General features: G+C 37.7%; 1 protein-coding gene across 2 annotated transcripts in view; it reads left to right on the forward strand.

Annotated features, from left to right (window-relative positions):
• Window positions 1-13,761, forward strand: part of dcn (decorin) — a 21,385-nt gene extending 7,624 nt beyond the window's left edge. The window contains exons 2-8 of one of the 2 annotated variants that reach the window (XM_024283927.2): window positions 614-846; window positions 6,971-7,083; window positions 9,936-10,149; window positions 10,938-11,051; window positions 11,183-11,276; window positions 11,370-11,508; window positions 12,707-12,907. In XM_024283927.2, coding sequence (XP_024139695.1) covers window positions 633-846; window positions 6,971-7,083; window positions 9,936-10,149; window positions 10,938-11,051; window positions 11,183-11,276; window positions 11,370-11,508; window positions 12,707-12,907 — 1,089 coding nt within the window. In that variant the 5' untranslated portion in view covers window positions 614-632. Of the gene's footprint in view, window positions 1-613; window positions 847-6,970; window positions 7,084-9,935; window positions 10,150-10,937; window positions 11,052-11,182; window positions 11,277-11,369; window positions 11,509-12,706 lie in introns of both variants that reach the window. The other variant, XM_024283919.2, reaches the window with a different exon arrangement.
• The last annotated feature ends 392 nt before the right edge of the window (window positions 13,762-14,153 follow it).

A 14,153-nucleotide genomic window follows, 5' to 3' on the forward strand; every position in this document is an offset into this window, starting at 1 on the left:
TTAAATGAAACCCAAATTTGCTTAAAAAACACACAAGGAAAATAATTTAGTTATTTGCAGGTATTTTTTTGCCAATTTAATATTTGGCCTGATTAAGAGTGTGTTCAGATTGGACACATTTTGTTCGCTTAAACTGAACCAGTGTCCATTTACACAGATAATCCGGAAAATCCAAATTTTTCTCAGTTTTCTCAGTCTGAATAGACTCCGGGCTCGGAGTGGAATAACTGGACTAAAACGGCCACCGTAGCCGTGCATTATGGGATGTGAATAGAATAGCAGAACAACAATAAAATGCAAAAGTTCATTGACATGTGGTACCTGAAGCTGATGCAGACGTTCAAAATTGATCAGCAAAATACAAAGTTTGAATGAGTGAACTGTCTCAACAAGAATAGTAAAGCGTAGAACTTCTATTATTCTTTGTCTTGTCACTTAGCCCCGCCCCCTCAATTCCAGGCCAATGACTGAAGATCGTCTCCCTCTTTTTTATTTATTTATTTGTTTTTTGGGGGTGAATTCCTAAACATCTCTGGTTTTTCAGGAACTCCTTCAGGCTGCACAACAGCACGAAGCAGGCCCTGACCAAATGCTTCCCTTTTTGTTGTTCTAGGCTCCCTTTCAGCAGCACCATGAGGTCAGCCTGTCTCTTCCTGCTTCTGGTCACCGCCTGCTGGGCTCTGCCCTTCCGCCAGTCAGGATTCCTAGACTTTATGATGGAGGATGACCCCGGATCGGGGGTCTTTGAGGTGCCTGGAGGAAGGGAAGCCCCTGTCCCAAATCCAGGACCCAAGTGTCCCTTCAGGTGTCAGTGCCAACACCGGGTGATCCAGTGCTCTGACCTCGGTAAGACATGCCCCCCTCATCTGATTCTGAATTCTGGATTACAGATTTTCATATGGATTGACAAATGTCAATTCTTCCAATTAAAATAATATTTTAAATGTTTTTAAAGGTAAAGTAAACAATAAATAAATAAAAGTTTTGCTACTTTTTCACAGAATTGTGAACAATTGATCTAAAACCTAATCAAAAACACACATTTTAATTTTTTTTTGCTAACCATTTTTGTCCCACAAGTCAGTTACATACTTTAAAGATGTGCTAAAATCCTTATTTTTGTTGGAACCATTCAATTCCATCATGTCTGGACTTAACAAATGCCTGTTTTGTTTTGTTTTTTACATGTAATTAATTATGCATAAATGTAGTTGGAAATATTTAAGTGTAAATTTATGAGCACCTTTTCCATAAGTTTCTTAAGTTCAATTGTAAAATACTTGGATTTTGTCTGTTAGGTAAAAGTTTGACTTTATGTTTACAGAGTTTAAACCTTCCTCTCTCCTCCTCCTCCTTCTCGGCCATTTGAAAGCAGGCTAGTGTTGTGCAACCGCGAACACAAAGCCCAAGATGATTTGTTAAATTAGTCACAGATGTTGTGACCTACCTCCCTTCCTGTAACAAATACATTATTTCTTCATCTTTTCTGCTGACAATCATGATGAGGAATGAAAGCTTAGACTGGAAAGTCCCAAACCAGCTCTGTTATGCCAAATCATGGAAATATTTTCCCAAATGCAGGGTTTATTCACCTACAACTATAGGCTGCGAGGTTTTGGTCTGTTCTTTCCTTCTGGGGAGTCATAACAGTTTATGCAGTTGTCATATTTTCTGTTTGAAGCAAATCTTGCGTGTTTGGTCTAATCTGGTTTTGAGATTAGACACAAAAAAAACTGCAGTTTGAGTCATTTTTACCAATGTTTAAGAAAAATTTCTGCTTTTTTTCATATTTTTTCATAAAGTGCTTGCTGGGTTTGATGGTTTTCTTGGCTCGAGCGTTATTTGAAAAGGGAGTGGCAGATTAGCAGATGAAGGGGGAGTGAAACGATAGTGATTCTGCGTTCACTAATCAAAAGCAGTGAAACAAAACAGAGCTTGGATTCAGCAAAAGAAAAGAGTTGAGGTATCAGCTATGGGTGCAGAAAATATGATAAGCAGGTGACTGAACGCTTGAGCGGTGAGAGCCGTTCAGGTCCATTTCTGACCACAACCCAGCAGGAGTCACAGAGTCTGACTTCACCCTTTAGAAAAATAAGACACTGATTTGTATTTATGACATTGTTACTATTACTATAAATCTAAATGAAGAATTTGTTGTTTTTCTGGCAAAAATAAAACATAAAGAGGGACTAAAAAAACTTTTTTCATAGTATGAAACAGTGTATTACTTTTGACAGAGGTTTACATGACTTCCTATCAAAATAAAATACCCATGTCACATAAAATCATCATAATGCAATAAATACACTTAAAGTTCCTAGAGATCTCAAAATTTACAGCTTCAGACTTGAATATTGATCCTAATTAATTTATAATTTTACTGTCTCTATAATTGTATTAATTGAACTTTTATTCTTGTAATTGTGTTTTGTTTACTTGTAAGGGTACTTTGGGTGCACAGAAAGGCACCGTATAAATAAAATGTATCATTGCAATCATTATTGTCATTATAATCAGCGTCACTATCATTGTTGTCAATTTCGTCCCAATCATTATAGTCACTACCACTATCATAACTATCTTGACTATCATCATCGTCATTTTCACTATAGTCACTTTCATTGTTGTTACTATTACTATTGTCAATATCTTCACTTTTATTATTGGCACTATCATTATTGCCATTATGACTATTGTCATCATCATCATTACCACTATTGTAACTATTATCAATGTCTTCACTATCACTATTGTCACTATTGTCACTTTAATCATTGTCACTATAACTATCGGCATTATTTTCCCTATCAGCATTGACACTTTCATTATAGTCATTTTTGTTCCTATCACTATCATCTCTAACACTATTTTAACTATCAACACTGTCTTCACTATCACCCCTTTCATTATTGTCACTATCACTATTGTCACTACTGTCACTATCACTATTGCCAGTATTACTTTTGTCCCTTTAATTATCATCTCTATTGTCTCCATCACAATAGTAACTTTTGTCACAGTTGTCACTTTCTTCACTTTTACTATTGTCAGTTTTTATTAATGTCACTATCACTATCGACACTATTATCGCTGTTGCCATTGACACTGTCATTATAGTCATAATTGTTCCTATCACTATTATCTCTAAACACTATTGTAGCTATCATCACTGTCTTCACTATCACTATTGTCCCTTTTATTATTGTCATTATCATTACTATCCCTATTGTCACTTTCTTTCTTGTCACTATCCCTGTTGTCACTATTATTATCCTCACTATCACCATCGTCATCCCTATTGTCCCTATCACTATCGTCACTTTAATGAATGTCACTATCACCATTGTCACTATCCTCACTTTCTTTATCGTCTTTATCATCACTATTGTCCCTATCACTATTGCCACTATCACCATCACTGTTGTCACTATCCTCACATCCTCACTTTCATTATCGTCTTTATCATCACTATTGTCCCTATCACTATTGCCACTATCACCATCGTCACTATCACTATTGTTACTATCAACATCATCACTATTGTCACTATCACTATTGTCACTATCCTTCCTTTCATTTTCGTCACCATCATTACCGTAATTATTGTCATGATCATAATTGTTATTCTTATTTGTATCATCATGATCATTTTTATCACTATTATCATCATCAACATTATTGTAATGCTAGAAGCCAATAAAAAATATAACTTTTTATGTGCTTTTCAGTCAGAAGTTTACAAATCTAACTAACAAAAATTAAATCAGAGCTAATTAAGTGACCCATGTTGTATTTTTGTGAGAAGATCTGATTTACAAACAAGTGTGTCTTAATTCTGATTGTGCTTAGGCTACGGTCACATATCCCAAAATGCCACCCATTGGCAATCTAAACACAAGTTTTATAGCAAAATCGGCAGGTGGTTGTGCAACATCATTGTTAATCAGGAGACGGCGGTGGCACGACTGGGAAGGTTTTAGGAAAAAGTTAAAATTTCACAGCAGCCGAACAATTTTTCTCTAAAAGATAACCGGTCAGTGGCCACTAGGGGACATTTTGAAGTTGCGCAATAGCAGTTATGTGCCAGACAGAGATGAAATAGGGCGACAGCTAGACGGCCATGGGGCTGTGCAGCTCTGATTGAACGGTGTGTAAATGTCTCCACCAATAATAGTTTGGTGGTTTTCCATATACCTCTGTCAAGTGCCACTGGCTGCCAACCGTCCGGTAGCGCGGTAGTATAAAGCGGGCCATCCTCCACTCCTGATGGTAACCTGATTACTGCCGAGTTTCTTTAAGTTTGTTTACTTTACTTTTCTTTATTTTTTTTAAAACCAGGGCATTACTGTAAATGAGAACATTTCTTCAACTGATCCTCCTAGTACTGTAAACGTGAAATAAAATAAATAATGATTACTTTTAACTTGACAGTTACTGTTTAAAATGAAATACTTTTATTTGTCTTTAACCTCAGAGCCAAAACGGAGGAGTTAAAGAGCCACGTGTGGCTCCGGAGCCTCGGGTTGTGGACCCCTGGGTTAGGCGGTCAGACAGACAGTAAAAGAGCAGTTCCATTGCATCATTGCTCCAGCGGCACCAGCATTTTCCATGAGAACACACCTGGATTTCCTGCTCCTGTGTATGAGCAGTGCTGGCCTGGAGCCCCCCATCTGCTTCCCAGACCTGCTGGCGTGCACACAAACACACTCACAGCCTCAGACATCTATAGAAATACACACATTTGTGCTTGAATACACACAGGGAAAAGAGTGACATGTGGATTCCATCTAGATGCACATGTCACAAGATATTTGGACTTTTATGTGTGTTGGCATGTGGGAGCACATGTGTCAAAACAAAAGTTTTGCTGATTTGTAAACCAAAGACCTTCATGTTGTAACGGTGACAAGTGAAAAATGTTTACAAAAGCATAAAACTTTTAAATGAGCTGATGGATTTGAAGAGCAGAACCGCATGCTTACCAAACCTCAGTGACCTCAGTCCAAATTTGCTCGGCTGTGTTGGCGTCGCCGTCGGATGAGATCGTCCTGCCCTGCCTTCAACTTGGTTCCAGAAAACAAAAATTGCTTCAAATAAGTTTTCAGTCAATTGATCACTCTATTTGTATGAATACATTTCAACAACATGCTTTAGAACACAAGATTAGTGACATAAATATAGGTATGAACAATAACAAGTCATAAAAATCAAAAGATTAAATGCAACAATAATCAAAAGATGAGTATAAAATCGAAGGAAAAGGCTGTGGCTAATTGTTGGAGGAATAAAGATAAAAAAAGGATGTACAAATGATAAACCATGCCATAAAATACTTTTTTTTAAAAAATTCTGATTATGCTGTTTTTAGCAAAAATTGAAAAAGCTTGTGTCATTCTGTTATGATATATTTTCTTCAGAGCAACAGAGTTGGCAAAACAGTAGTCCTCTATTGATATCCCAGCATGCCTTTATTAGTGTAACAAAAAATCAGCAAGCTATATTGTAGGTATCCAGCCGTACAGTTTGGAATCAGACGCCAGTTCAGGCGAGGAACGTGAAGACGTTAATGGATCTATTTGTCTAAAAGTGGATGATTTAAAATTTAGGACCCGAGCTTTTTCAAACCGCTGGTTTTCATCCGCTCTTAATCCAACACGATTTGAATAAAGAAATACTCATAAGTGCAGTTTTGATCTGAATTTAATTAATACATATCTTCCATTATGAGAAAAACGCTACAAGAACCTGTTAAATACATCAAAACACATTTTTTACAAAAGTTGGCCTTTAAAAGCCAAATAACTAATCAAGTTCAAGTCCCACTCTAATCATTTTTTTTTAATCTAATATTTACGGTTATGGTGCTTGTAGCCAAAATTAAGAGAATAATATGTAATTTTCTAGGACATAGTTTCTGCAAAGCGGCAGTAAATCAATAGAAATCTGCCTCAGAGTTATTGGTAGGACTTCTAGCACAAAATGAGCCTGCCTTCATTTCCCATCATGCCTTTTATTTATTTTTTTTTACACCATCTCCCACTATCTTACAGCACTTCACAGCTTTCAACCTAACATTGCAACAAAATGGCAAAATATATTGACACTTAAAAAATATACTATTGAAACAATTACATTATGAGCTTTTGACATTAAAATATATATATTTAATGCATTATGAATTCTAGTTTGCTTTCAAAAATATGTTTTAAAGTCAATATTAGAAGGCTGTTTGGTTTAAAAATCCATAAAAACAAGTGTATAAGGGTTTGCTCTGTGATGATGGCTTCGGCCACAAACAGCTGTGATAGTTCCTGTCCCATTCAGAGAAGAAAACAAACGTGGATAAAAATACTTATTTAAAAAGTCGTCTTTAGTGTTTGAATAAAAAAAGTACAAATCCAAAAATACATCAACGTGTGGAGCTGAGACAGTGTTTCTGTGTGTCCTTTTTAATGTAAACTACTTTCAACCAAGTGTTTTCTGTGTCTTTGTCGAAGCGTGACGTCTTTCGTCACTTTTTAAAGCAGTGCACTCAACCGGTTTTATAGAGCAGATGTGGCTCTCTGTGTGTCCGCTAAAGTCCAGGAAAAACATTTTTTTTGTGACTTTGGTGTCCAGGTATGCAGTCACCCACTTATTCTGGAGGAAATTTGTTTTAAGGTTGATCTCCACCACATGTGCCTCAAAGCACAAGTAGATGTTCAGCTTTTCTGGATTATTGAAGACATTTTTTACATTTTTAGATTAAATATTTATGAGTGAAGAAGCAATATTTTTTTTGTCTTAACCCAACTAACAGTTAAAAGGTATTAGTTGGAAAATTTAGCTCATCTATAGACAGAACCCTCTTTTTTGATTCATAAAAAATGCTGAATGTCGGTTCTTGCCACAGAATTTTCCCAAACTCTATTTAATGTCATCTGTGCTTCTGACAGATTAACTGATTCCAATCAATGTTTTTTGTCATCAGGGTTGACACAAGTTCCTGAGGACATCCCAGAAGATATAAGCCTGCTGGACCTGCAGAACAACAAGATCACTGAAATCAAGGAGAATGATTTAAAGGGCCTAAAAGGTCTACAAGTGAGTTCTATTTCAACACCTTTAAAGTCCCAATCATACATAAAAAACACTGGAATTAAATCTACATTTGGGGTCTGCATGTGGCCTACAGAGTTAAAAATCGTGCATGTGAAGAGTATAGGTTTTAGATCAGGGGTGTCAAACTCAATCACACAGGGAGTCAAAATCCAAAACACACTTCGGGCCGCGGGCAGAAAAAAATACGGTAAGCATTTATTGAATACGCTAAAACAAAATTTTTAAAACTTTGAAAATGTAACTTTTTCATATAACTATGAATAAAAACAGGCAGGAATATTAATCCAGAATAAATCAACTCAAACCTTAAAAACCTTCAATATTTTACTCTCCATAAAAAATATTTTGTCAAACTTATACGAGTAAGAAATAAGCACAAGATAACATCAGGTCAATAATAACAATAAAATAAAATGACCTGGAGGGCCGGATATAATCTGCCAGATCCGGCCCTTGGGCCTCATATATGAGACATGTGGTTTAGATTACACACCATAGATTATATTTATTTATTTATTTATATATTGTTTATATTTATTTTGTTAATGCTACAGTCACACATGAAACCGCCAAGGTGTAATGGGCAGCATCGGCAGAAATTTCAAGATTTCATGCCACCGTCCGCCGCTCGTTGAGCCACTTTTCTCCTACAGAATCTACGGGAATTATGAAAATTGTTGGCATGGTCATGAATGTAGATGGCAGTAATCAGACGGCAGTCAGGCAGCAGTCAGGGGTAGTCAAGCGGCAGCCAGGCCGCAGTCAGGCGGCAGTCAGGCAGAAGTCAGGCAGCAGTCAGGCGGCAGTCAGGCAGCAGTCAAGCAGCAGTCAGGCGGCAGTCAGATGGCAGTCATGCAGCAGTCAAGCAGCAGTCAGGCAGCAGTCAGGCAGCAGTCAAGCGGTAGTCCGGGAGTAGTCAAGCGGTAGTCCGGGAGTAGTCAAGCGGCAGTCAGGCGGCAGTCAAGCGGCAGTCAGGCAGCAGTCAGGCAGCAGTCAGGCAGCAGTCAAGCAGCAGTCAAGCAGCAGTCAGGCGGCATTAAGATGGCAGTCATGCAGCAATCAGGTGGCAGTTAGGCGGCAGTCAGGTGGCAGTCAGGTGGCAGTCAGGCGGCAGTCAGGCAGCAGTTAGGTGGCAGTCAGGTGGCAGTCAGGTGACGGGGATCACACCATTACGAAATTGGGAAACAGCAGGACAGCCACATGGTGGTGGCAGCCACACAGGCAGCAGCTCGAACAATGCGTAAATGTTTTCAGACAGCGGCCATCCGTATCAAGTACCACCGGCCATCAGCTCCCTGGTACCAGGTCATTCTGCACAACTGGTCGTTTGCAACTCAAATTTTTAGACCACATGGCTCCCAAGAAAGCACAATGGTCTGTCTTCTTCATATTTTTCTTAGCATCAGCCGCAATTCGTCAACACCCAGGTCTCAAAGTCACTGTGGTTCTATCAACGCCATGATGACTTTTGTGCATCATCAATGCCGTCTCCCCATTTGGATCTATGGTGGCTGAGATTGCCAGATTGACGTCTGGTCATCACTGGGTCCCCACTCCATGTCAACCATTGTCGTTTAGTGCCTGTGCTGTTATCATATGATTTCTAACAATCTGATGGTTGCAGACAGGGGCAGTCGGAAATCGGTTGATCAGAGGATTTTAGAGACCCCCTATCAGTCAATTATCACGCTGCTACCTTCCTACCACCCGCCTGTCGCTGGACTGCCACAGGACTTCTGCCTCCTGATTATAAATCCTGCTTGCAGAATTTGCTGAAAAAATTGCATTTAGATCTCCACACTTTGGCATTTTGGGAAAGGTGACCATAGTTTCAAAAGTAGAGAACATCAAATTTTGTTCCAACTACTCCTGTGACTTTTAAAATAAGACATACCATGTGTCTGCCTTTTTTAGACTTTATTCTTGTAAAAAAGGATATTAAGTTCCTTAACATGTGGAAGATGTTAAGAAGGTTTATTAAAATAAAACTTAATTTAATGGTATGGACTCACTAGGAACCCAATAAGGTAGGTTCAAATTTCCCATAAATCTTGTTTGCATAACAGAATAAATTAAAATAAATGATGTGACCAGAATTTAAGAAGAGAAAACCTAAAAATTCCCTTTTTCTAGCATATTTTTTCTATTTTGTCTATTCTAGTCAATGTCGAAAGCTGAACATCAATTCTGAAAAACGAAACCCAATAAAGCTGAAATTTTAAGTGACGAAAATAACATTTTGAGTTGACAAACTGGAGAAAAAGCTAATATTTTAAGAAGTACTTTGTAGTCCAAACAAACTAAAGGAAGCAATCATAGGATTAACAGTTTACCACAATTACATTACCTTCAGTCCAAACACCTTTACTTCCACTGCCAAGAAAAGCAAGACAGGTTTTCACCCAAAGGTCATGTTGCCCCACGTCTTCAAACTCCTGTAGCTTTGGTTCTTGCAATAAATACCTCTGTCTGACGGGTAGGCCTGTTTCCACTATTATTCCACTAAGTGGCCTCTTTAGGGCAGTGGTCCACATACCTCACATTGCATCCTGTCTGCTTTCAGGCAGAAATGGCATTAAAAATAACTCTTTGAGTTTGGTCTTTAACCTTTAAAGCCCCCGTTCAGCAGCTGTTGTATTGAAAATATTTTGTACATCTGGTCAATTTTTTTTACATAGTGGAAAAGTCAAAAACCAGTAAGGGGTAAAGTGTCCGACTTTTTTACAATAAAGCTTGAATTCAATTTTTGGAGCTTCTGAAGTCAATTTAAGGAAAATTTAACTGCATAAATTGGTTTTCTTCCTATTGTTTTTTTTTTTTTTTTTTCACCCAAGACTCTGATTTTGGTGAACAACAAAATCACCACCATCCACCCTAAAGCGTTCAGCTCTCTGGGCAAGCTCCAGCGCCTCTACCTGTCGAAGAACTTGCTGAAGGACGTGCCCGCCAACATGCCCAAGAGCCTGCAGGAGCTCCGCATCCACGAGAACGAGATTACAAAGATCAAGAAAGCCTCCTTCCAGGGCATGTCTAATGTCATCGTCATGGGTAAGGAACGGGATTTGTTAAAGATGGGATGCACCACCACTAATTTGCATGTTTATTTTACTTCTTGTGGCATTTCAAAACCCAATTGCATTTTAAAGTCCAGTTGAATTGAGTGACTCCTTTTGACAAACTTTATATTTAGTGGTTTCAGTGAGCCGTGTTCTATATGGAAATGAGCTAACGGGTTATATATGATTAAGGGGGATAATAATTTAAATATTTTTCAATCAATTGATAACTATTAATTCTAAGTTTGATATATCTCTCTATAGATAGATGTTCCTGTTTTTTGTCTTTAGTTTTATTTTGTTTTGATTGCTTGAAATAAACCATTTCCAAATCCAAACTGAGCTAAAATTTCCACTCTTGTAAATCTGGCCAAAGATGGCCTCTCAAACAGTCCAGGTGGCGGAAAATGTAGTGGCGAAGCCGAATTATTAAAGATTATCGACTATTGAAACTAGGCTTTGAAACGTCTGTTTCCTCAATAAAAACACTATTAGTCTTCTGTAAACTAGATTAGCTGTTATACACTTAATATTAGTGGTTTAAGATTATAAATAAACCAGGATGGAAAGCTTTCAGTGCCCTCTGCTGGATATGTTTGGCACTAACAAAAAGAATTATTCCTTGGATAACTTTTATTGTGTAGTAGATATATATTAAACTTTTTTTAATAAGAAAACAAATTTTAATGTGAGTCCTCCTACTTAATTTATCAAGTTCTCCAAAATAATTTGTTTGGCGATATGGAAAATACCTGAACTTTATTCATTTTTTTCCATTAGAGCTTGGGTCTAACCCCCTGAAGAGCGCAGGAGTTGAAGCTTCGGCTTTTGTCGACCTGAAAAGGGTCTCCTACATCCGAATTGCTGACACCAACATCACTGAGATCCCTAAAGGTACAGCTCTCGTCTGTGTAAAAGAAACTGCAGAAGTGCTCAGTATGAGCTGTGAAGTGCTTACTTACTTCTGGGTAGAAGAGTGTTGGATTATTTCCCTGTTTTATTTTGTTTTCCACGTGGATTGGCAGGTCTTCCCAGCTCCCTCTCTGAGCTTCACTTGGATGGAAACAAAATTACCAAAGTGACATCGAACAGCCTAAAAGGCCTGAAGAGCCTGGCCAAGTCAGGAAGAATTCCCTTGCCTCTATATCATGTGTTTTTGTTTTTTTTTATTTCCATCCTTGACTTTTTCATTTGTTGATATTTTTCTTGCAGGCTTGGTTTGAGCTACAATGAAATCAGCTCTGTGGAAAATGGCTCACTGGCTAACGTCCCCCACTTGAGAGAACTGCACATGGACAACAACGCTCTGACCAGCGTTCCCCCTGGTTTACCCGACCATAAATACATCCAGGTACACGCTGGCTTACGCTGCGTAGAATCACAAAAGTGCTTGTAAAGGAGGCTATAACCATGGCCGGACTTACCATTAGGTAAAGGTTGGCGACTGCCCAGGGCCCCCAACACTTTTGGGCCCCAAGCTGAACACTTACCTGTACTTTTAAAATAATATTTTTTAGCTTTATGCTAGCTGCTTTGGCTAAATTAGGCATTTTTCCAGTTTCTTAAGCTAATTTGGCATTTAGCTAATATTTCAGCTACATGCTAGCTGTTTTGGCTAATTCAGACTTTTTTCAGTTGTTTAGGCTAATTTGGAGTTTAAGTAATATTTTAGCTTTATGCTAGCTGTTTTTGCTAAATTAGACGCATTTCCATTTTTTAGGCTAATTTAGCATTTAGCTAATATTTTACCTACATGCTAGCTATTTTGGCTAATTCAGACTTTTTTTTTGTTTTTTTAGGCTATTTTGGCACTTTGCAAATATTTTATCTAGCTTTAAGCTTCAGCATTTTCAGCTGTCAACTTAAGCATTTTCAGCTAACAGCTTTAGTGTTTTTTAGGCATCAATTTAAGCATCTTCAGCTATTAATCTATCACAGGTAATAGTTTGTATCTTGTTTTTAAAATGTTTTAGTATTATTTTTTTCTTTAAAGATTACATGAATTAATTATTAAAATTTTGGCTTTGTGAAACTTTCTGGAAAACCCTAAATCTTTATGTTTAGGCTGTGATTGTTACACTTTTTCAGTTAGCCAACAAACCGACCCCAGCCTCCCCATTAGAGAAGAAAACAGTTATGTGGCACATGAAAAAGTTTGGGGACCCCTGGTCTACAGTACAAGTGGATGCATCAGAATAAAGTGGATTTTTTACATTACAAATGTGCTTTTTCAAACGTAATTTTTCATCTACTCCTGAGTTATGACAATTTGAATAAAGAAATACTAATTTTTTGCTTAATTTTCTTAATAAATGTCTTTCAACATAAAACAAAATTCTACAAGAACATGTTAAAAGCACCAAAAACACAATTTTCGGAGTGGGTCTTTAAAACTGGCCAAAAACAGAAACACAAAAAGGAAATCTCAAACTTTACATGCCGAGACGGTTATATAAGTTCTTTAAACACACCAGACTCCAAGAACAGATATGCCTTCAATGTTTTACCGTCCCACAGGAGGAGTGATAACACACTATTCCCTCTTTTAGGTGGTCTATCTTCACTCCAACAAGATTGCTGCTGTGGGAACAGAGGACTTCTGTCCTCCTAACTTCAACACCAAAAAGGCCATGTACTCCGGCATCAGCCTGTTCAGCAATCCCGTGCCTTACTGGGAAGTCCAGCCGATCACCTTCCGCTGCGTCTTCGACCGCACCGCCATTCAACTCGGAAACTACAGGAAGAAGTAGAGCGTCCAGAGAGCCCGCCGGAGGAAGAGCGTGTTATTGTAAATGAGTGTACGAACGTTTTGAGAGTGCGCATGTTTGACCATAGCCGGAAAACACTGACCTTCCACCCTCTCGACAACTGCCACCCCAAACAGTAATGACATTACTAACACCATGCTGTCAGCACATCACTTCGTAATAAAAAAAAAAAACACACATCCTGGAGAACATTTACAGAGAAAAACATCATTTGTGAAACTACAGAAAAGACATTCCACTTACGTTTTTCCATATGAGCATTCACTAGATTGAAAAAAGTCAAAATATACAAAACACTAACTGACATATGAAATTTCTTTATGGAAAAAGTAATGAACTTTTATTTTTTTTGGACTTTTACCTCTTTTGAGTTTCACTCATGCTTGCCTGTGGAGCAGGCACATTTTAAAAGCCTTTCTGCTAGATCTGTGTAGCACACAAAGTATTTTTTCCATGTAATACTATCAAACTGAACTCCCACAAAAGACCTGAACTTTATATTGTATTCACTTCTGCTTGCGTTTTCTTCTGTATTGCTCCAGTTCACTTTTTCTCCATGTCATCCCCCTTTTTTTAATGTGTAATTTTTATAAAGCAAGGTGAAAGTAGCAACTAAAAATGTAGAATAAACCATATACACTTTAAACAGAAGTATTTTCCAAAGAATGTGCATCTTCTTGACTCTTAACTAGAGCTTAATGAATTTATTTTTTTTTCTTATTGCTTTATTTCTTCAGCAGTAATTCAAGGGCGTTTCCATGACACCCCTGTTTTTGTGGATGTTGTATGTATAGATGCTGTATATAAATGCTGTATAAAAAAACAACAAAACTTCTCATTTGCTTAAAAAGGCTTCTTATCAGCAGCAAAAAAAGGTGTTCCTCTCTTCTTCCAGGAGCAGGCGCTCCAGAACAAAATAAACTCCAAATGGAAAAAGGAGCAGTTTTTAATGACGTTGGGAGAATGGAAAACAGAAGGAAAAAAAATCTTTATGTACATGTAACAAAAGCGCAGAAATATTGCAAAGAATGAAGATTATAGAGTTCCACTCTGATCATCTTTTGATTTTATTTTAATCAAATTTTGAAAAAACTGTCATCTTCTAGAACATAGTGTCTGCAGAGCGGCACAAGTTCATTAGAAATTCGCCTCTGAGTTTAAGGATTATTGGCATGAAGTGAGTCTGCCCTCATTTCCCATCATCCCTTTGATTACACTCTCTCCCACT

This window comes from Oryzias melastigma, linkage group LG23 (genome assembly GCF_002922805.2).
Source record: "Oryzias melastigma strain HK-1 linkage group LG23, ASM292280v2, whole genome shotgun sequence".
In the NCBI taxonomy this organism is placed as follows: domain Eukaryota; kingdom Metazoa; phylum Chordata; class Actinopteri; order Beloniformes; family Adrianichthyidae; genus Oryzias; species Oryzias melastigma.